This window comes from Podarcis gaigeae (assembly GCF_964106915.1).
Source record: "Podarcis gaigeae genome assembly, chromosome: 2".
Taxonomy (NCBI): Eukaryota; Metazoa; Chordata; class Lepidosauria; order Squamata; family Lacertidae; genus Podarcis; species Podarcis gaigeae.
Genome location: NC_139679.1, coordinates 85,410,705 through 85,432,663, shown reverse-complemented (window position 1 = coordinate 85,432,663; position 21,959 = coordinate 85,410,705). Strand labels below are relative to the sequence as shown.

General features: G+C 50.1%; 1 protein-coding gene and 1 long non-coding RNA gene across 7 annotated transcripts in view; one reads left to right on the top strand and one right to left on the bottom strand.

The window, feature by feature from the left end:
• The window catches only part of GATA2 (GATA binding protein 2), a gene marked incomplete at its 5' end in the record, with an annotated part of 16,544 nt that extends 15,597 nt beyond the window's left edge, over positions 1 to 947 (bottom strand). For both annotated transcript variants that reach the window (XM_083727179.1, XM_083727180.1), the window contains one exon: positions 719 to 947. In XM_083727179.1, coding sequence (XP_083583305.1) covers positions 719 to 947 — 229 coding nt within the window. The remainder of the gene's footprint in view (positions 1 to 718) is intronic.
• LOC310839039 overlaps positions 1 to 21,959 on the top strand; it is a 23,103-nt gene extending 1,144 nt beyond the window's left edge. For 3 of the 5 annotated variants that reach the window (XR_014561297.1, XR_014561298.1, XR_014561299.1), the window contains exons 2-4: positions 1,100 to 1,164; positions 7,246 to 7,367; positions 20,941 to 21,959. This is a non-coding gene — a long non-coding RNA (uncharacterized lncRNA). Of the gene's footprint in view, positions 1 to 707; positions 827 to 1,047; positions 1,165 to 7,245; positions 7,368 to 20,940 lie in introns of those variants that run through there. The other 2 variants (XR_014561300.1, XR_014561301.1) reach the window with 2 other exon arrangements.

The window sequence follows — 21,959 nt, the reverse complement described above, 5'->3', positions numbered from 1 at the left end:
CCACTCTTTTGCTCAGGTCAAATGAATTTTGGCAACCGCCAGGCAGGCGATTTTCCCTCCTGCAATCGAGCAGCTGAACTACTTCGGGCATGGGAGCAAAGCCCCACCGTTAAAAGTACACGAGGAGAGGGCAGGGTGTGTGTGTGTCTGTCAAGGAGTTGGGCCTTTCCTAGTCTTAAAAGCAACACGCACACCTCCCAACAGAGCTCTATTAAGCAGAACGAGTTGTTTTTGTTATTGGTGGTGGTGGTTTTGGGAGGATTTTTTTCTCCCAGTGACTGCAATGCTTTTTAAAGTTTTCTCCACACACATGAAAAAGGTGCGCATCATCTCATCTTTCCCCGACCCCGCCTTTATATGCATGCTGATCCAAAAGTATTTCAAATAGGATTAGATTTCATATCCGGGAAATGGCCCGGTCTTGTGTCTGCGAAGTACAGTACTGTATATCTGTAGTTAACAAGCCCCTTCCCCCTCTCCCAACGCGAAGACGCCGCTTCCCTTTCCTATTCCCCCCCTTAAAAAAAAAAGGGCACGCCAACCTTTTTCTAGGATTAAACCCAACCCGATCGCCCTCATCTACTATTGCTCCTTTGCCAGAAACCTCCCAGTCTCATCTCCATGAAGATCAGCAGGAGCCCGAGGCAGAAACAGAAAGCAAGAAGAGCTGGGAGGCCGGGGGTGGAGGGAGGAAGGAGCAAGGGGGGGGGGGATTTACCGTGCGCCTGGCTGTAGGAAACTCTGGCTCTGGCATGGGCCGAGTTGGCATAGTACGGGTTGCCTTGGGAGTCCAGATGATTGAAGAAGACATCCACTTCGTCCGGAGGTAGGAGCTGCGCTGGTTCCATATAGTTATGAGCCAGTCCCGGGTGATGGCTCTCTGGGTGCTGCCCGTTCAGGACGGCGTGATGGGCCATCCAGCGCGGCTGGTCCGTGGCTACCTCCATTCCTGTGGGCTTCTCCCCCACTCCCCCCCTAAAACCCTCCCTCCAACCCAAAACCGTTTTGGTTTAGAGTTGGTTTTGGTTTTGAAACGGTAGAGAGCTAGGTTGATCTCGGAAGGCAGACAAAGGTAACCGTGTGTCCCTCTTTTAAACAGGGAAGTTGCGGAGAGAGGCTCCTGCCACACACCTGGGATCACCACCTGTAAGGAAGGAAGGAACGGTTAGTACCTTACGTGCCTTTTGAAGATGTGCTCCAAAGAGTACGCGTTAGATTCCGGCAGACACAGTCCTGTAAAAATTGTCCTCTGAATCACGGGATGGAGGTGGGGGGGAGGGAAGAGAGGGGAGCGAAGGAGGGTCCTTATTTTGACCATCACACTCTGTAGCCGCCGCCCCCCTCCCGGTTCAAAAATATTCATTCTTCCACACCGTCCCCAGGCTAACATCAAAACATTTGTTTTTAATGTTCCGCTGTACAAAAAAAAATAGTTTATACTTTTCTACAGTTGTCAATAAGCAACGAACTGTAAGAAAAGGGGGAAAGAAGAGAGCCCTTTGGTCTGCGTTTGTTTGTAGTTCAAACTGAGATAAAAGAAAAGAAAACTCGGAGTGATGAATGCTTTAAAAACAAAAAAGAGCGATTCGAACGCGTTTTCTGCAAAATAAGCGCAGTCTCCTTTTCCTCCCCCCGCCCACCCTCTCGGCTCCACTAACAAACATACTTACAGAGAGAAATTCCAAGCAGACTGAATCTAACTCCAAATGTTTGAAAAGTTTCTTTATGAGGCTGTAAAGGGGGGGGGAGGGGAGATGATTGTTTGGAGGATGGAAATGCAGAAAAGAGTGAGCGAGGGAGAGGCGAAGGAGAGCGAAGAGAGAGAGAGAGAGAGAGAGAGAGAGAGAGAGAGAGGAGGCTTGGATAGAAGCTCTTACTCAGATGGCAAGCTCCACTTATTCTGGCCTTTTTTGTAACATCCCCAAAGCATCCTATGTCAGCTCTGGCGCCAGCTGGACTCAGTTCAGTAGACATGAACTAGGGGCGACGCGCAGGCTAAGAACCAGCCAATCAGCAGCCAGGCGCTCAGCCGAGCCTTGCGATTGGCCCCGGGAAATCCACATTCCCCTCATTTACTCCAAACAGCTAAAAAGCGCTGAACCCGCCAAAGACTCCCTCCCCCCCCACCCCACGAGCCATTCCACTCCTCCATTGCTTTTTAGACTTTTGCTGCCCCCCACCTCTCCCATAACTTCTCTGTTCGCCCCATTCCAGCTTTCCCATTATTAAGCAAGCTCCTTATCTCTCAGAGATCGTGCTTTCTTGTTGCAAAGTGTATACTTTACTCAGCGTAAAGCATGCTCCATACCTAGGATTTGGGAATCTACACGGCACTAAATAACATAGGGAGAAAGGGGGGGGGGAGAGAAGTACTTAAAAGCAGAGTAGGCAGGGACATGGGGTTTCGAAATATGGTCAGCTTTAGGGAACCCTCACCCTATTTCTCAAGGCCCAGAGTCCGGTTCCCCATCATTTTAAAACAAGGGCAACAATTGCCCGCATTTGTTTTGTTTTGTTCAAGCTGATTCAGTTGTAATTAGAGTAGTGTTAGGTGGGTTGGATCCCAGGCACATGCAGAGTAAACCAGAAGTACCTCAAATAAAACTGAAGTGGCTGTTAATGTACCAGCGAATTCGAATCCAAACGTATGTAAAACCGGCAATGATTTTATTTCTAACTACATGCCTTATTTCTTTCCCGTAGTTCAGTGTTTTGGTTCTATTATTACATAATTGTTATTTCACCATAACTTTAGTGCTCAGTCTATTCACTTCACAGTAGATCAGCCCCCTAAGCTGATTTAACTTCTTAGCAGTAAGTACATTCAGGATCGTAGTCCATGTGGCATTTTTCTCAGGCAGCTTGTTTTGTTCACCATTTAATAAATGAACAAAACCAATACCCAACTTGCATTTTTTTATATAAAAAAAAGAAATACGTTTTCCAAGTCACACTTTTAACATCAGTTTAAAATCTTCGTTTAAAATAGTAAATCATTTTAGTAGAAGTGAATTAATTACATTAATACTCCACGGGCATGGCAATTTGGAAATAATTCTGGGTAGAAGTATAATTTAGTGATCATATAGCTGCCAGATCATTACAATCGTCTCCTACCCCTCTGGATTTTCTTAAATCTGATATTTAGGTTAAAGCAAGAATACAAAAGCACTGGTTTTGCATGGAAGTCATGAGTCTTCCTAAGTAATCGCCTGAAAAATCCCGCCCAAACCAAGGCCATATTTAGAACCCTTTGTGTCCAATATAACTATTGGACATTTACAATTCCAGGAAAATCCAGGCAAACCACATAGGTTATTGTATTCTCTTTTCATTCCGTATGGGGCATTGAAACGATGTAACAGGACCAGCTCTCAATCATGTTAAGAATATTGATATGCTTTTAACTCTCTGAATGTAAACCATGACTATGATACTGCTTGGGCTTTCAAAAACTTTTTAATAACCCGCTTTCTGATAGTTTGAAGCCCCCGAAGCTTTCGAGCCTGCTGCCTGAAACAGCTCCTGCCACAAGCGAGGTGGGTGGCTGGAGAGAACTAGCCGCTTGCTCAGCGACTCTCACTCCCCATTTAAAACCAGCAAAAAATAAAAATGGAAAAGGAAAATTATCCAATCAGCCCCAGAAAACATTGATGGCAGACTGAAAGAACGCCCCCCTCACAAGCAAAAACATTTCTAAAAGGAAAGAAACCATCCAAATCAAGCCCACGACTTAGAAGACAAACTATTCAGTGGACACATTCTTCCGTCCACCATTCCGCATTAATAAAAACAGCAGCAGCAACATTTCAAGGGACTACGCTTTTGCACACGAGTTCGACGAGCCTTCCCTTTCCTCAGATTAAGTGCGTTGTTGTCGTTGCCCATCGCCAGCCTGACTAACCTTAAGAGTTTTAATATTCGAAATGTTTGCTAAAGACGCTGCTGCTCTAGTGCCTGGTTCCTTCCCTGCTCCGGATCAGAACTCTAAATCTTTCTTTCAAATCCAGCACATAGAGGAGCCTAATAAAGGCTCTCCTCTCCCCTGCCACTATTTTAAATGTTGCCTTTTCTGCGGCGGTTTAATTGGGGACGAAGTGTGGGGTTGTTCCTGGATCCTTGCTCGCAGCGAAGGGAGCAAGGGCGCCCGACTGCCCAGCAGAGACTCCCCCGGATCATTTACTCGAGATCGGATTCCGCCTCCCTCCGTGCCTCGTTGTAACGAGGGTGAAAGCTGTGAATTCTTCGCCCTTAACTCGCTTCTCTCGACTCCTTCTTCCTTGAGCGAGCTGCGTGTCTCTAGTTTCTAGAAAACTCTCAATGCCATGGACGGCGTCTAGATAAGAGAGATATTCTTGCGGATTGCTCTCCTCCGAGCAGAATCCTCTTAAATATAGTCATGCCTTTTGTGCGGTAAAAGTTTTGATCTCCCTAAATCTGTTTTCGGGAGTAAGGCTATTTTCATAATAAGGTAGATTTTTTTAATAAAAAAATGCTTACTTTGTAGATACTACTCCTTTCCCTCTGCCACCCTGCTTTTGAAGAGATATTTCCCCACCCCTCGCCGGATTTGAGACTCGCTCCCCAGCTTGTTTTAAATTGATGGACAGGTAAATGCCCCGTTGTTGCGGCGACACGCGCGCACGCCTTAGCATCGGTTCACTTGTGTCATTTGAGGCAGGCACCTGTGTCTCTGATCTGGGGGAGACACACACAACACCAGAGAATGACCTGGCTGGTTGGAGGAAAACAAGCCAGCCCTGTGCAATTGCCATAACTAGCCAAGCCAGGTGGAGAAATCAATGGAGGCGTTAAGATTAGAAACACACTCACCAACTTTGTCTCCTCGAGTTCGCTACTCCAGCAGGAGCCCGCCCCAGACCCCTCTTGCTACTCTCGCAGGTAAAGAAGGAGGTTTATAGACAAGTGACGTCTCTCCAAATATTTGATCTGCGGGCGGGGGTGCAGATGACGGCATCGAAGATAGGGTGGGAACACCACTCTCTCTCTCTCTCTCTCTCTCTTTGGGGTGCCCACGAATGCAGTCCCGACTCTCCCCCTACCCCGCTTCAGTTTGCTGCAGCGTGCCTACTCGGAAGTAAGCCCTCCCGACTCTGCTGCGCGCATTCTCGGCCTGCATTTCCTCCCAGAGCCTGAAGCCGAAGCGACCACGGGCTGTAGTTGCCGCCTGTGATTTCTGGCTCTTCGTTGCGCATTGCACAATCAGGCCAGGATCGCCGTCGGATTTAACCGACCAGATAAAGGAAGTTCTGAAAGCCAAGCTCGCCCCCTTCCCTCAGCCCTCCGGACCCCCCCCCCCTAATACTATATTGCTGCCCTGTGTGATCTTTTCCCCGACACCCCCCCCCCCCAAGGTATGGATCGGGCGCACGCGTCCAGATACAAACAGGAGAGATGGCGACTGCGGTTGCAGGGCAGGCAAGCGTCGCGTCTTAAACTTTCCTAAACTCCGCTGCGCCGAGGGCCAGGCTTGCTAAGCAGCCACCCTTCCTGCCCTTTTGCTCAACACCCAAGCGGTCTGCTTTCGCTCTGGTGGATTCTCGCATTGTTATGCTTTCCTTCGACCTTCTTCCTTATTCGTTCCTCTTCACAGCCGCCCAGGACTTCCAAGGCGCTTGCACGGATGCTAAGAGACCTCACCGATCCTCAACCCCTGACCCAGACCCAGCCCTTTCTGCAGAATGGGGGTGGGGGTGGGGAAGGATGGGAGACACGCTCCCGTAATTTAGCCATCAATTCTCTTCCTATTTGGAAGGTACAGCAGCCTGTCCAGCCTGCATCAGTTCTGGAACAGCAGAGGCGTCATTTTCCTTCTCAGTTTTAAGGCGCAGTTAATGAGAAACCTTTCTACAAAGTCAAGGCACTTTCATCTCTGGGTCTTTAATAACGCGCACGCACACAAACGCGCAGGCTGACAATGGAACCCGCGAAAGGGCATCCCGCCTCTTCTTTCCAGTCTCCTCAAACGATTATTCACCTCTAATGTCACTTTTTTTGAGGGGTGGAGGTTGGGCATGGGGGGAAAGAAGTATTTCTCAAAGACACCCAAAGACATTTTATTTATTTTTCTCTTTAGGCCCTTGCGTACTTTTTACCTTAGTCACGTAATACAGGTCAGCCCCTTGGATGGATACATTTAGGACAAATTTGGTCCTAAATTCACCTCAGATTCTTAGGCGAGAGAGGTTAGTGTCCACAATCCTAAAGCACGTTTACGCAGAGCCCACTGTGTTATCCTAGGTGCGCGGGAAACATTATAAACCCGTCTCGAAACGCCGTTTTGTCCCGTCCCCCCCCCCCCTTTCCCCAAACGCTGCTAAATCTATCTTATAGTATTCGGAAGGGATGGAAATAAAGGCAACCCCCTCTGACTAATGTTCCCCGTCAACAAGGCAAGGATGGTTTATTTCAAACGCCCAGAAGATCTTCCTTCCTTTGACACCCTGAGCTGTTCAGCTGTCACTGGGCATTAGCCCCTCTTGGAAACGACAAGCCCCCAAGGTAGAGTTGGGGTAAGAAACTCCCCCTTTTCCAAAAGGGGCTCTGTGTCCCTGCAAAGCGTTAGAGAAGTCGGCGGGAGAATGGAGCCAGTTACAAGCCCTTGCTAAGGACGCCACCAAGGCAGAAGGAGCCTCTCCAAGTGTTCAGCAGCATGGGCTCTTCCGCCTCTGGTGGGGAGCGTCTCTTCCTCCAGGTGGACCCTTGCCTTTCAAGCCCCTGTTCTAAGGCTATAGGAACAAGTCAACAGGACTTTTCATTCATGGCGTTAATTCAGTCATCACATTTTGAAGGTTCCGTCTCCAGCTACCTGCACCTTAGGAAAACTTTAGCCAAGAAGAACTTAAGATATGGGAGTTTTCCTTTCTTTTAAAGTACCTGGTTGTGAGGGTAGGGTGGCTGTTTGTTTGTTTGTTTGTTTAATTAACTAAGGTAATGGAACCAGATGTCCCTGTTCTCCTCTTCCACAAGGTATAATACTGTCTCCAGTGTGTATATATATATATATATATATATATATATATATATATATATATATATACACAAACAGAGAGAGAGAGATTTAAAAATAAAAATAAAATCATGCCATTTAATGGAAGAATGGATGCAATCAACCAAATGTGAGTCGGAAGGAAAGATCTTCTTTCCAGTTCCAAAAGTGAAATTTACTGGGATGGAAAATATAGGAGTGCCTCTGTGACTGACCCAGGTGCTATTATGTTCCAGGTGTTTGTTGTTGTTTTGCTTCTCCTGACACTTCCCGGGATCCAGGCCACAGAACAGAATAGATGATGGCACTTCAGTTGGCAGAGCATCCTGGAGGAATTGTGATCCACTTGTAAAGCCAGGTACTGTAAGCATGGACAGGAGGGCATCCTTTGTGTGTGTCATTGTTGCTTGTGAAGGATCCCTATTTATAATGTGCAAGCAGTGTAGGTGAAACAGGAAGACAAATAAGAAAGTTCCCCAAAGTTTCAAGTGATAACATACCTATTTATTTTGCTAACAAAAAAGTGCAAGCTTTAGAGCTGTGCAGAAGCCCCACCCACATTGTTTTCCTTCAAAAGGTTCTGTAAAACTGGGAAAGGTGCTGTGCTGCATACATGCTTGATGCAATCAAAATACCACCTGAACCACACCTGCCTTGTATAGGACCAGAATTCTAAATACACTTCTAGGTGCTCTTGAAAAAGAAGTGAAGGTAGCTTTGTCGGCCCATAATCTAAAATCCATATTAGGGCAATGCCCTTGCTAGGCCAACCAAAATGCTACACAAAACAATAAGCAAGCTTTCGGGTGCTTCAGAACTCTTCATCAGGCAAGAGTTCTGGGGGACAAGAAAGTCTGCACCTTGCTTTGTGACGTTCTGGTTAGCCTAATAAAGGGATTGCCCTAATAGGGATTTTTTGGAATTGGTGTTGGCACCAACTTATAAGACAATACTGCCACGTACACACACATTCCAGCCCAAGGAACTATATACCTTATGCGCTGTGTGAGGAGAGGGAGGAGATAAAAAATAATGAGCAGACTGTCATTCCTAGAGTGCTGGAGATATAAATTGAATTTCCAGCGTCAAAGCAAGACTTTAGTGTGTGCGCGATCAAATTGCATCATCGCTCTTCGTGGGTTGTTGGCGGGTGCAAATGACAGCACAGAGCGTGAATACCTGTTAGGGTGGGTTAGGGAGAAAGAGACGCGCTTGCAGCATCCTAGCTGGGGAGACAATTCCGCCGCCTCCTCACCTTACAGGCGAAGAAGGCTAGGCTGCAAGGGGAGCAAAATGGCACGGAGGTCAGATGCAGCACCCTCGGTGGGGATCTGGGTGGGTGGGTGGCTTCTCTGCCTCCTCGCCTTGCTCCCCCGCCCCATATGAAGGGGGAGGGGGAGGCCAGGCCACTTTCCTGAAGGGCGGGGGAGGGGGAAGATTGACAGCCCGTAATTGGGCCAGAGGAGGCTCCTTCTACCCAGCCAGGCGGGCCGTCGCCGAGACGCCGGGGCTCTGACGTCACCCGCCGCTGCCAAATTCGCCAGGAAATGAACTTTTTAATAATATGCCCCAAAGGGGGTGGGCAGAGCCCACCCTGCTCAGCCCCTCGTTGCCCCCATCCGAGCCCCCGCGGGCTCTCTGGGGAGCTGGAGGCACCCTCCTGCGCCCCTCTCCTTCTCTCCCCCCGGCCCTCGCCTCCCTGTCACCTTCCGAGCCAGACAAAACAATTCCAGATTCCCAAACAAGGCGGGCGGGAAGGCGCAGCCCAGAGCCCTCTCCCCCCTCTCTCCTTCTCCCTGCTGCCCCCTCTTTGCGTCGGCTCTGGCGGGGATCCCATCCCAGCCCGTGGGCCCTGGAGGTTAGGACGATGCTCCCTTGCAATGCCCCCTTTTCCGCCCTCCAGCTTGTGCTGCTTCTCTCGCTCGTTTGGTCTTTGTTTTCTCCCGGATGCCTTCCGGGAGTCCTCGGCTTCCTCTTCAGCTTAGTTGCGAGGAGAGAGACGGAGAGAGAGACCCCCAGCCCACCCTCTTCCAAAGCAGAAGGGGAGCCATGGCGATCCGGGTAAGAAAGAGGAGAAGCGGGGGCAGCCGGCCCGGGCAGCACGGCTCCTCCCGCTCTGCTCCTGTGGCCGGAGGGTGGGCTGAGATGGTGGGCTTGTCAGGGAGCCAAGGCCGATCGACCCACCCACTGCCTTTGCCATTCTCCCCAGCACACACGCACCGCGAGCAGACCCTGGCCCAGCCAGACGTGAGCTCTGGGAGGCGCCCCATGTCCTTCAGGCTCAGTGTGCGCCCGGAGAGACGAGAGGTGACCGGGGCAAGCAGCCCATCTCCACCAGGAGTGTGCGCCCGGATCAGGCCGGTCCCAGATGCTGCTGGCCTTTTCAGATCTTCAACCCGCTTCGTTTTTGTTTGCGTGGTTTTGTTTTCAAGAGAAGCTGCTGTTTCTCGCCACAACCTAAAGCCTTTCCTACACGCACACAGTGCGTAATCTAAACAAAACAGCAGCAACCAGAAAGCGCGGGCTCTCCTCTGTCTCCTGCCGGACGTGTTCCTTCCCCAGGTAAAAATTCTGGGGAGGGAGGAGAAGCAGCAGCAGCGAGAGATCCCTCCAAGCACAGAAGAAACCCTGGAACGCGGAGGGGACCTTCCCAAATCAAAGGAAGGTCAAGGGGTCGTGGGGGGTTCAGTGTCAAGCCAGTGCTAGAAAATATGATATTCGCCCAATATCGCGTTGTGAAGGGTTTCCGGCTCCACCAGGACTGGCAGCCGGGAGGGAGGGAGGGAGGGAGGGAGCGAGGGAGAGACCAGCTTGCTCCCCCCCCCTCGTTTGTGATCTGAACCTTTTCTCCTGTTCTAATATTAGCTTTGCCTTCACCACAAAACGATATTTTAAAGTGACATGCAACATGCAGAATTATTTCACTCCCCAGCCCCAGTGACAAGAGACGCAAAGAAAAGCTTCGATTTTGTTACTCGGGAACAAAGTTGGACACATTTGGATTTACCTGAGAGCCTTCCCCGCCCCGCGTGCCCTGTCGATATGTGTGTGTAGGTGGGGCATGTTTTTAATTAATAAATGAGCAAACATTTTCCAAATTTCCAAAACCCCAGAGGCCCAATGGAGACCCTCCGCTGAGGCATTGTGGGATAAAAAGGTAATTTCATTGTCTGCTCCCCTAGATGCGCTCCTGTACCTCTCTGAAATGCTGACATAAATGCATACATAATGATGCGCTGTGCGTTCAAACCACAGTTTTAAATATTGCCCTTTCCCGCACTCAGCAAAGCTGCGGGTGTTTCCCCCCTTTTTCCGAGGGGGGTGTTAAGGGAAGCTGTTTGTTTTAGACAGGTGATAAAATCGCAGTTAACGAGCTGATAATTCGCCTTGTTTGTTTTAAAAGACAAATTGTAAAGATTAATCAAGCTGCTTGATTTATGGCGAGCGAGAGACCCTAAGGCTGCCCAGGAAACTCCCCTGAAGCCCCGCGTGTCAGGTTACCCTGCAGCCGGCTCCTGCCACTTCCCCACCGCGAGAGAGCCAGCCGGCCCACCGCCCGCGCCGAGGGAGCCTCGCCCCGCCGCGCATCCTTCGCAGACCGAGAAGCGCGCAAAAACAGCGACGCGGCAACATTCCCAGCGGCCGCGTTCCTCCTCTCCACCTCCCCGTTACCATTCTCTCGTGGCTTTTGCACAAAAGGCAACTTGCTTCCCCTTTCTCCTCAGATCCTCTGCATTATTATTAGTGCCTGCCACTAGCATGGCTAAATTTGGGGTTTTAGGAATGGCTTTTGTTTTGTGATTTTGCCTTGCGCTTCGTCTCTTTTCCCTGCTTCGACTCAGATCTCTAAATCTTTATTTCAAATCCAGCACATAGAGGAGCCCCCGCCACTGTTTTAAATGTTGCCTTTTCTGCGGCGGTTTCATTGGGGACGAAGTGTGGGGTTGTTCCTGGATCCTTGCTCGCAGCGAAGGGAGCAAGGGCGCCCGACTGCCCAGCAGAGACTCCCCCGGATCATTTACTCGAGATCGGATTCCGCCTCCCTCCGTGCCTCGTTGTAACGAGGGTGAAAGCTGTGAATTCTTCCCCCTTAACTCGTTTCTCTCGGCTCCTTCTTCCTTGAGCGAGCAGCGCGTCTCCAGTTTCTTTTAAAAAAAAAAGGCAAAGGCAAAAAAGCAGCCCTCTCCGCTAGCTAGCAACTCTATCTGCGCTTTCTGAGGTCGCGTTGCTATTAAATGCATCGCTGCAGCCGACTACTCCGAGTAAGGAAACGAAGGAGAGCAAGGCATGCGCGCGCGCGCGCGCGTGTGATCGTGTGTTGGGGCCTCTTATTTAATTAATTCACTCATCGGAACATCAACTAACCCGCACAAGGACCACGGGTGCAGCAGCTTAACTAATTTTCTGGGGCTGAGATTCAGCCCGCTTCACACGGCTGGTTAAACAACTATTCTGTCAATTTTATTAAAGTCCTCTCTGGAGAGAATCTGCTTGAATGGGCAGCGGACTGCGGCGGCACTGCAGCAGCCAGCCGGCTCCAATCCCTGACAAATCTCTGCGTGGGCCGAAGAAGCAGCCTGCGCCGTCTCTCCCCGAGCCTCCCATCAGGATTTCGGGGGGCGATCGGTTGTTTGGTGAACTCTATGCGGGGAACGCCAGATTCAGAAAGGGAAGACAGTTTTAAGACACCCCGCGTTGTTTTCCTTACAGATGCAGTAATGGGATGCATTTTATACAACAGCAGCAGGTTCGAGACAGGCAGAGGGAACGCGGGTGGTTATATTTCGTCCCAGGAAAAGGCTGGCAGCTGCCTCCTACCAATGGACAGGGAGGTATTAATCTAGTCAATGTATATAATTCGAGGACAGAGATCGCCTGGGCAAACTAGCTTCTTTGCCTTTTTTGGTTCCCTTTTGTTTTTAAGTTGCAAAAGTTTTGGTCTAGGTAAATTCTTCCCTGGGATTAAAAACAACAACCCGCCTCCTTTTTAATATGCTATAAATGTATTTCCGGTTAGGGAATGATGTACTGCTATAGATGCACATCTGCTCCCTATCCCTCGCATTCAGTTTTGCTTTTGACGGGAGATTCCCCAGATTTTACTCCGTGGTTTTATCTGAAGGGACACGCGATGCCATCTCGCTGAGATGACTCCCACCATGTTTGCACTCGCAACACACACGCGCGCGCACAAAAGCAGCTGTTAATTGTGTCTTTCAAGGTAGGCAGGCACCTGTGCCAGTGATAAGAGCAGGGGGAGACCCCCATTGTGAACAGACATAACAAAGACTGTTTATTTACACGCGCTGCTCGTTTTCTCCCTCCCTCTCTCTCCTCACCCCAGACTGGGTTTCCACCCCTTCCTAATTTATCTTAGTTTAAGAGACTTTTAAAAAAGGAAATAATAGGAAGGGAGCCATTCCCATAGTCACCACGAGCTCTGACCCCAGAGAGCATTTCCCTGTGCTGGCTATTCACCAACAGCAGTCTCATCCACGTCCACAATTGCCTCTAAATTCGCTGCTGCTTCTCTCCAGGACACTACGTGTCACTCCGTGGCTCCTCCTGACCCCAAACACTCCTCAACTTTCGCCACACAAGCTGACCGGGTCTTCTCTCCAGCTCCGACACTTTCGAGTCTGATTTCATTCCAGTTATTTGCACCTCGCTGCAAATAAAAGCAAGCGACCTCTCCTAACGCTCCCGCGCGCCCTTTCCGCACAAGGCGGCTCACAGCACCCAAGGGTGCTGCCGCCACGTTTCTCCGTCGTAGCGGGGAACCCGGGCTGAGACCTGCCTCGCTTCTGTGCCTTAGGATCTTCTACACGACGGGGCGGGTCACCCTTTGAACCGCCGTCTCTTCAGACCTTTTGTGTGGAGATCCGTACGGATCTCGACGGCAAACTCCGCAGGCGGCAGCGCTCAGCTCTCGCTGCCTTTTACGCACACGCCAAACTCGCCCTTTCCAGCCGCAACAGTCACCATTTCTCCCTTCCTTCCTCCCTGCCTGTATGTAACCAAGTCACCAGAGCAAAGTGGTTCCGAGAGAAAGAGAGAGGGAGGGAGCAGCCAATATATATAACCCCTAATGAAAAGGCGGCTCCACATCCAGGGCAGCGGGCAGCGCTGGAGAAAGGAACGGGCTTCCTCGGGCCGCCGAAGCAAAAAAAGGGAAATCTAGAGCTACTCACCCAGCAGTGGCGAGCAAGGGTGGTCTCCCCGGACGCCGCATCCCAGACAGCTCCTCAGTGCCAGCAGGGGGTTGAAGGGAAAGATATTGGTGGCGGCCGGGAGGGGGCGGAGGAGCCGCGGGAGGGAGGGAGGAGGGGCAGCCAGGAGCAACGCTGGTCTGGGGAGGGGAGGGGGAGCCGCAGGCTGAGCCGACGGCCAGGCGGAGGCTGCAGCAGCCCCAGCCCCGCTCAGCGCTCCAACAAGCCGGCTAGGGCAGGTACAGAAATAGAAGCACGTACAAGTGGCGTCAGACTCACTCTCTCTCTCTCCCTCTCTCTCTCTCTCTCTCTCTCTCTCTCTCTCTCTCTCACACACACACACACACACACACACACACTCCACTCTCTCGTCTTCCGGGTTAGCCGTCCAGGCAGGCAGGCACCCCAGCGTTAGTCGCGCTGCAGCTGCAGGTAGCGAGAGAGCCAAAGAGCCTCTCGCCTCTCCAAAGGTCTCCTCTGCTGCTGCAAACGACTAGCGCGGAAGGGGGGGGGCTGTAGATAAAGGGCGGGCTGCTTTAGAGCGGGGAGGGGGACACACACGCTGCACACCCCGTAGAATTTTTGTTTTGTTTTGTTTCCCCATCAATGCATTCCAGACTTTTTCTCCTCCCCCGCCTCTCCCTGTTCAGTTTCGTTCAGCCCAATCCTCTTGTACGTTTTCTCGGAAGTAAATCCCTCCGAGCGGAGCAGCCAGGAAGACCCCCCCCCCCGCTCCCTCGCGGCGCGTATTTACTCGGGAGTAAGCCTCGCTGCGCCCAGTGAGAGAGAGCGTCGGTTTGCAGTTGGAGGCGGGGGGGGGGGGCAAGGTATTGGCAGTCCTCTCCTCCAGGGCTGGATCCGGGAATGTCCAGCACCATCTCTCTCTCTCTCTCTCTCTCTCTCTCTCTCTCTCTCTCTCTCTCTCTCTCCGATTGCTGGCTCTTTGTTTCGTTGAGCCATCACGGGCTCATATTCGGACTTGGCCGGAGAGACTGACTGAAAACGGAGGGGGAAGTTCCGAAAGCAAACTCGGGGCCTCTTTCCCAGCCCAGATGCCGTCTCCCCCCCCGCACACACACACCTCAGCCTCTCATGAGCCATATAGGTGGGGATCAGGCGCGCACATCTAGCTCCGGGTTGGGGTTCTTGAGAATGGCAAGGAGTGAATCTGTCTTCCAGGGCGAGCGAAGGGAAAAGCCAGCAGCGCCCAGCTGGGGCCAGAGAGCTCTCACGTCTGCCTATAGAGCCACCCAAAATTCCTCACTAGCCCCATTTCCCAGGGCAACCCGCTTCCTAGAGGCAGGCTTCCTGCTTCCTCACCCCCTTTCACGGGCCCTAGTGGGTTTTTAAAAAAACCCCCCAAAAAAACCCACGATTATTCATTTTCTTCTGTCCTCCCTTTTGTTTCTCTTCAAATACGGCCAATGATACCAGTGCTTTTGAATGGGTGCTAAGGGGTTGTACAATTAAACTATCAACCACTTAACTACCAGGTCCGATTAAGCTTCGTTAAAAACGACAACATACACATATATACATATACATACGTGTATGTATGTATGTATATGTTGGGAAAGCCTCCTGTATTTCCAAGTCCTCGTTGCCTCCCACCATTTCCTTCAATCTGTTAATTTGTACGGGATATTCTCCCCCTTTTGAGCCTGCTTCTCGTATCACCTTCCTAGTCTTCTCTCTTTTCCCCTTTCAAATCCTGACCACCAGATGCACCTGACGCTCAGCCTGCAAATACATTTTATTAACCTGCAATTTGTCAGCCACTAAGCACCAGCCACCCGCCCCTCTCCCCGCAACCCATCTCCTCTGTCCGCCCCTCTGCCGCTTCGCCAGCTCCCCGCTTCATTCCACACCATTTAGAATCGAAAAATAGTTTTACAAATATCACTTTGCAAAACAAAACAAAACAAAAAAAGGAAAGGCGAGGTTGGCTTGAACTCAGACCCACATACCTGGGGGTTCATAAAGGGTCGTGCAATGCCCCCTTGAAAGGGCTCTTGCAACCTGGGAGGGATCGATGTCCTGAATTAATATTTTTTTTTAATGCGTGTTGACATCGGTTCAGCGGTGCCCGCCCGCCTTCCTTTCCCACGCAAAGCCCCGGACTCGTTTCTCCAAGAGAAAAACGCTTCGGGGTGGAGGCTGTAAAAGAGAGCCAAGCGGGAGACGGAAATTTGGTCCGTTTCAGAAACAGGCCACGAGTGTTTTGCAAAATGGGATCCTGCCATTTTGCAGCACGGAGATGCATCATTTGTCCAGAGGACTATTCATCAAAGTGAATTCATGGATCCTTTGGGGAGCGAGAAATGGGCGGGTCATTTTCTTTTCTTTTCTTTTAAAATGACTTGCTTTAAGATACCGTTGATGGGCCCAGAGACAACCTTTCCTGGGTTATATAAAAGATGCAAGAAATAAATGAGCCGCCACAGCCCCCGTGCGTGACACTGGGAGGTAAGCCGCACTCTTTCAACGGGACTTACTCCCTAGTAAGTGCGTTTAGGACTTGCATCCGTAAATAAGGAAGGGATCCTGCTCCAGTCTGCATACAAATGTTAGTTGCTGCTAAAGGAGAGTCGACGCAGGGTTGCCTTTTATGAGTAATTTGTGGGATACAGCCAAATTGGTAAGACTTAGAAATGTCAGCTAAGACAGTAAGGAAAATAATAGTAATAATACATTCTGCTCACTGGTGCTTTCATTATTATTATTATTATTATTATTATTATTATTATTATTATTATTATTCTCATCATCATCATCGCTATTTGAATGCATACAATTTGAGTCGGTTTTTTTATCTGCGTTTAGTGCGTTTTAGTTAATTTATTTTTTGTCTTTGTAGTCAGCTTGTAAGTGGGTTTTCTTTTTAACTACACTTGAGAGGAAAGTTGTTATTTTAATATTTATTTATGTAAAAGATGTATACGCTAACTATTTGCCTAGCCACACATACGCACGTGTGATGCCCGGAGTCTCGCATCCGTCTCATAGGAAATGGCTATTTACAGACGCAGAGACACACAAACACACCCTCAGCCTTACCATTGATATATAGGTTACTCTCCGCTTAGCTTCTTCTCGTCTTGCGGACCAAACCTACTCCCATCACAGCCTTGCCCTCTGCCTGCTGAAATCCTCTCCAAGGGACCCAGCTCCTGCAATGCGCTGGCGGGGGATTCGCCGCGACTTTGAATCCCGACAACGGAGGAAAGTGAGGGTAGTGTGCAGGAGGAAGAAGAGGAGGAAGGGTCGGTGAGAGAAGAAAGAATTATTTTTAAAGCTGATCCCAGCAGGAAAAAAGAAAAAGAAACAAAAAGGGGGGATGGGGGGGAGGGAATCGGGAAGAGGCTGGTCGCCTAGAGTTGGATAGTTCTAAAACATGCAAAGCTGTGCAAATCTTCTGCACGGGACCGGGACTGAGAAAGCTCCCTGGGCAAGCAGGTGCAGAAAGACCAGAAACGGGAGAGGGTGGGGGGGGAATCCTCGGAACTGCGGGGGTTTCCAGGGAAAAAGAAAAAACCCTCAACCCCCCTTCAAAAGAACCCGTCCTCTTAAAACACGCACACAAATCTCAGAACAATAGGTTGGAGAAAGTGTGCCCGCGCGCGTGTGATTGTGGAGGAGGGAGGGAAGAGATGAAACAGGGCAGGGGGTATTTTATTTTTTAAAACTTTCTTTCCCACCCCCCTCCACTTCTCTCTTTGCTGATTTTTTTCTCTCTCCTCCCCCCCTCCCCAAGTGGGAAGGTCGAGTTTGTGTGTGTGTCTTTTTTTAATAATGCACAAACATACACGGTCTCATAAGATTGGTTTCTGAAAGGACTTGTCGCCCTGCGATGCCTTCTGGCTGTTTTCTGTGCTTTGGCCCGTGACAAATAAAATAGAATAAAACAAATCCTTGCGCACCTCTCCCATCGGAGGGGTGGCTCGGTGGGCTGAGAAGAGCGTGTTTTGGTTTCCAGAACTCCCTAGTAAAATTCTCATGTGTAACTATAAAGAAAGAGGATCTTTTTTTCTCCCCTTCCTGTTAGAAGGGTCCTCAGCCTGTAAAATGCGCTTCGGTTTCTGGACAGAAGCGACATTTTATTTCCCCTATGATTTTAAGACGCTGTTAATTAGAAACTCATTTCAAGCCGCTCCATAAAGCCAAAAGCACTTTCATCTGGGTGTCTTTCATCAGGCACACTTAACAGCACAAACTACACGATGGCCGGGAGTCCCAGCCCATAATTCCACCTTCCGTGAATCGTCCTCGTGTCTAAAAATCGCTATTTTAGCAGAAGAAAATTATTTACTTCTCGCAGGTACCAACAGCAAGTCTGTTTTCTAGAGAGCTCTTAGCCACTTATTTTTCTTTTCTTTTTAATGCAGCACCTTTGTCCCTTATTTAATATAGATTCCATATACGTATTACACCAACATGCTCATATTTATACAGGTAAGAAAATGTGTCCTTTATAAATACATGAGAGAGGTTCCTGCATGTAGCCCGTGCTTTGGTAGCATAACCCAACCTGGCTGATCTGCCCTCCCCCCACCCCCGGCATCCCAAAACCACGTCTGATTAAAAACCCCTTTTAAAATCACAGCCCCGGGACTTGTTTGTTTATTTGTTTTCCGAAAGGGTTAGCAAAAAGCGCGCCACTGAATGCCCCTTTCAAGCAAAGAAAAAAGGCTGGCTTTATTCCGCTTACTCGGCGACAACTCTTTCTCTCGGGCCCCCGGAGCTGCTTCGTTCGTTGTCACCGGGCATTAGCCCCTCTTGAAAAAGACAAGTCCCCAGGGTGGAGTTGGGAGAAGCCGGTGTCCATCTCCGCGCCCCACCCCACCCCACCCCCCGCGCCCAACATGTCCTCTGCTTTCCTTCCAAGTGTGCATGGCAGGAACAAAAAAGCGCGCCCCCTCCCCCCCCCACCAGGTGCCTCTCCAGGTGGCCTCGATGGGGGGGGATCTCTGCCGCCAGCTTACCCCAAGCCCCTCTCCCTGCGCTGCCCAACTCGGAGTGGGTCAGCCCGGAACCCCTCTGGCATCGCTTATACCAAGTCAGTTCTGTCTGCACTGGTCGGCAGCGTCTCCCCGGGATTTCAGGCAGCTCCAGGATTCAACCCTTCTGCATGCCAAGCAGGTGCTTCGCTACTGAGATACGGCCCTCCTCCCTGCGCGCCATCCAGTGTTTCCTCTCTCTCTCTCTCTCTCTCTCTCTCTCTCTCTCTCTCTCTGTCTCTCATTTCCTCTTTTTCGTTGCTGGCCTTGGAATCACGCGCTTACCTTTGCTCTCTTCCGAGGTGCTTCCTCTCCGCGCGCTCCTGTAGCTCCTGAGCCCCTTTTCTTTCTCCTCCTTTGGGATTGTGTGGGTTCCCCACCACCACCACCCAGTCTCTCTCTGTCTGTCTCTCTCTTGCCTTTCACCCCCCACACTTTCTCTGCCGTTGGGGTGGGTGGAGGAGAGCAGCTTTAACCGAGACTCCCTTCCCGAGGAGGACTTGGGCTCCGCAGCTGGCACATCTGGATTCGCTGAGAGAGACAGGCGGGGAGAGCGCGCGCAAAGAGCGACGACGACGACGACCACCCTTTCGCCTCTGCCCCGACGCTCCCCTCGGCGGATCTGAATAAAGAAGGAGCGCCAGGGGGCAAGGAGCGGCTGATGAATGGGCAGGAGGCAAGGCGAGCGAGATCGGTTGCCAGGAATTGGGGTGGGTGTGGGGAGGAGGGGGGGGGAGAGAGAAGTCAGCTCAAAACCTGGCAGCGAATTTCTCTCCTCCTCCGGCTTCCCCCTCCGCTCCTCCTCCCGCGCTCAGAGATGGCACGGCGAGCCCGTGCGCGCGTCCTCTGCGCGCATTTATGTACATAATCAGCCAGCTCGGCCCCTCGCCTTCATTTGCATCATTACAATATCTGTACAAGCGCCTCGCATTGTCTGCGGCTTGCACCTTTTGTTGCCTTCCCTGTCACAGGCGACGCGACTTGACTTTCATATTTCCCAATGAACTGATATTATTCCAGAGACGCGCACCCGCCGCCGTCGCCACCTCTCTGCACGCCCCCCCCCAACCCACTCCGGGGCGCAGGGAGTCGCACAAACGAAAGTCTCCCCGTCCCAAGGAAGAGGGGTGAGGGGGGGGGGGTCGGAGCTCAAAAGTCTGTACGCCCCAGCAAAAAAGCCACCAACATCCCCAGCCCATCACCTGCATTCCAGACCTCTTTTAAAAATTATTCCTATTGATTTAAACCGGGGGTGGGTGCGGGGAGGAGGGGGGTTGCCAACCTCCCTCCCCGCAGTTCTCAGCTCCTTGGTCTTACGTGGGCTGGGGAGAAAAGTCTTCGATCGAACCCTCTCACCTGTTTTATCACGTTGACTTCTCTCTCTGCCCCCCCCCCCGCCCATCGCCCAAGCTTTTGGTCCTAACTTCTTCTGAACTGGACTTCATAGACCTAGCTGGGAAAGTGTTTTGTGTCTAGGTGTGTGAGAGCGCGCAGGGACGCTTGGAAAAGGCAGCGAGAGCCGCCCTTCAGCCATTGTTGCAGGAAGAGGAAAGGAAAGGAAGAAAAGATCTTGAAATTCATAAATTCTTGGCCCATTAGGCTAGTCAGCCGGAACTAATAGGTTGGGAAATGGTTGGAAGTCAAAGACGCCACCGCTTTTAAGGGGTTGGCGAAATCGTGAGCTTTTTATTTCCTTGTTTGGCCTACAAATATCTTGGGCTAGCTAGGGATCTTCTTCTGGTTTGTTGGCTTGTTTGTTTGTTATTCCACATTTACTAGCTAACACACACACGCGCGCGCGCGCGCACACACACACACACACACTCCTCCATCACCTTGCCAGATCGCAGCCAATCAAATAATTTGTTTTGTCCCTTTCGCAAAAAAGGGCACTTCTGTTCTTTGCGTGGCAGAGGATGAGGGTGAAAAAAAGCGTATGAGGGATGGACAAAGCAAAAGGAGTGTGTGTGTGTGTGTGTGTGTGTGTGAACAACAAGTTGAAGCAGCCATAAGAGAAAGTCAAATGCCCAACAGCCCAGTCCTTTCCTGGCCGTGTTTCTTCGGTGACCACGGTGCGATTGACGACCGGCTGTATAGCCTGCAGTCTTAACTCCCCTTTCTTTCAATGGGGCTTAAGGGACGACGCCTTGGATGTCTCGGGTTTGCGTCTACATTCTCGAATCTGAAGTCCCCCACAAGTTAAAAACCGTCGCCACGGCTGCTTAATATTTTTATGTTCATAGTAAGGAACAGGAAAACTTCACATGTATGGTAAAAGAAGGAGTGTGTGTGTGTGTGTGTGTGTGTGTGTGTGAGAGAGAGAGAGAGAGAGAGAGAGAGAGAGAGAGTTTCAATGGAAAAGAATTATCATCATAATGGTATGTGGGATATATATATATATATATATATATATATATATATATATATATATAAACATACAAACACTCACACACACCCCAGAGCAATAGCAAGGAGAAGGGGGTGGAATCCTATTTTGCTGGCATTTTCTGTCTGTCTTTGTGATATGGTTCAGGAGGGGAAAGGGCCCCTTGATATGCTGCAGATAATTCTTATCAGTCCGAAGCAGCCCATTGCCAAAGTAACTGGTTTAATTACCCTCCTGTATCACTCTTCATTCTAGGAGATGAGATACATAACTAGATTTATTCAAGTATGTTTTAAATCTCCTCCCTCTCTCCCCCCCCCCGCCATGTTTTTTTTGCAGTTCCAGGTACAGTACTGGGAATCTGAGAGATGGAAAGAACAGCAAATGCTCTCCACTGAACAAACTGGTGTGAATGGAATCATTTGCAAAGCTTGGGCGGGGAAAGGGTTAAGTCGGACGTGTGTGTTGCCAATTCATAGTGGGACTGGAGCCTGGAGACCTTGCGGGGAGATACAGTGGCTTATGGGGGGTGGGGGTGGGTTAATGTGTTGTGGTGTAACAATACCAGTACTAATACCCTGCTGTTATTGATATTCTGCCCCATCGTAATAGTCTGTACTTTCTGAGCGGTATGGAAGCTTATAGGGGTCAGTAAACACACACACACACACACACACACACACACACACACACACACACACACAACCTTACTCCTCAAAATTCAACAATCGCCCAACTTTCCATGCCGCCCCTGTCTTCCCTCCGCCTATATTTCCATCCCCACCCGCCACGATTCTCCCATGATTATGAAATGATGGTGTTTCGCTCTCTCTGGACTGCCCTGGTGAGATTTCCTACTGAAGATGTAGTCTTTAAACTATGAAAAGAAAAAGAGAGAGAAGAAGACGTGGGGTGTTGGTAAGGGGACTAGAAAAGAAAAACCCCACCTCTTTCTCCCTCTCATCGCGCGGTAACAATCTTTTTCTACATATGAAAACATGATAAACATTAAGTTGCTTAATGATGATGATGATGATGATGCCAGGTTTTTTATTATTATTATGGGCAGCCCAATATTTTCGAAACTGATTTTTTAAAAATATATTTGTGTAAGTGTGTGTGTGTATTCCCAAAGCCTGGAGACTCTGGGCTCAGCAGCTCCCGAGGTTCTCTCCCTTATTATTACTATCCAGGAGTAATTTTTCATCTCTGCTAGCTAATCTTTGTTCCTTGTGAAGATAATGAATAGTCCAATCCTTATCTCCTGGGCTCCTGGAGGCTGCAGGAGAATGGGGTTGAACAGGGTTGAAAATTGGTTCCAAAGTGCTGCTGAATAAATGCTGTTCCTTATCTCTCGC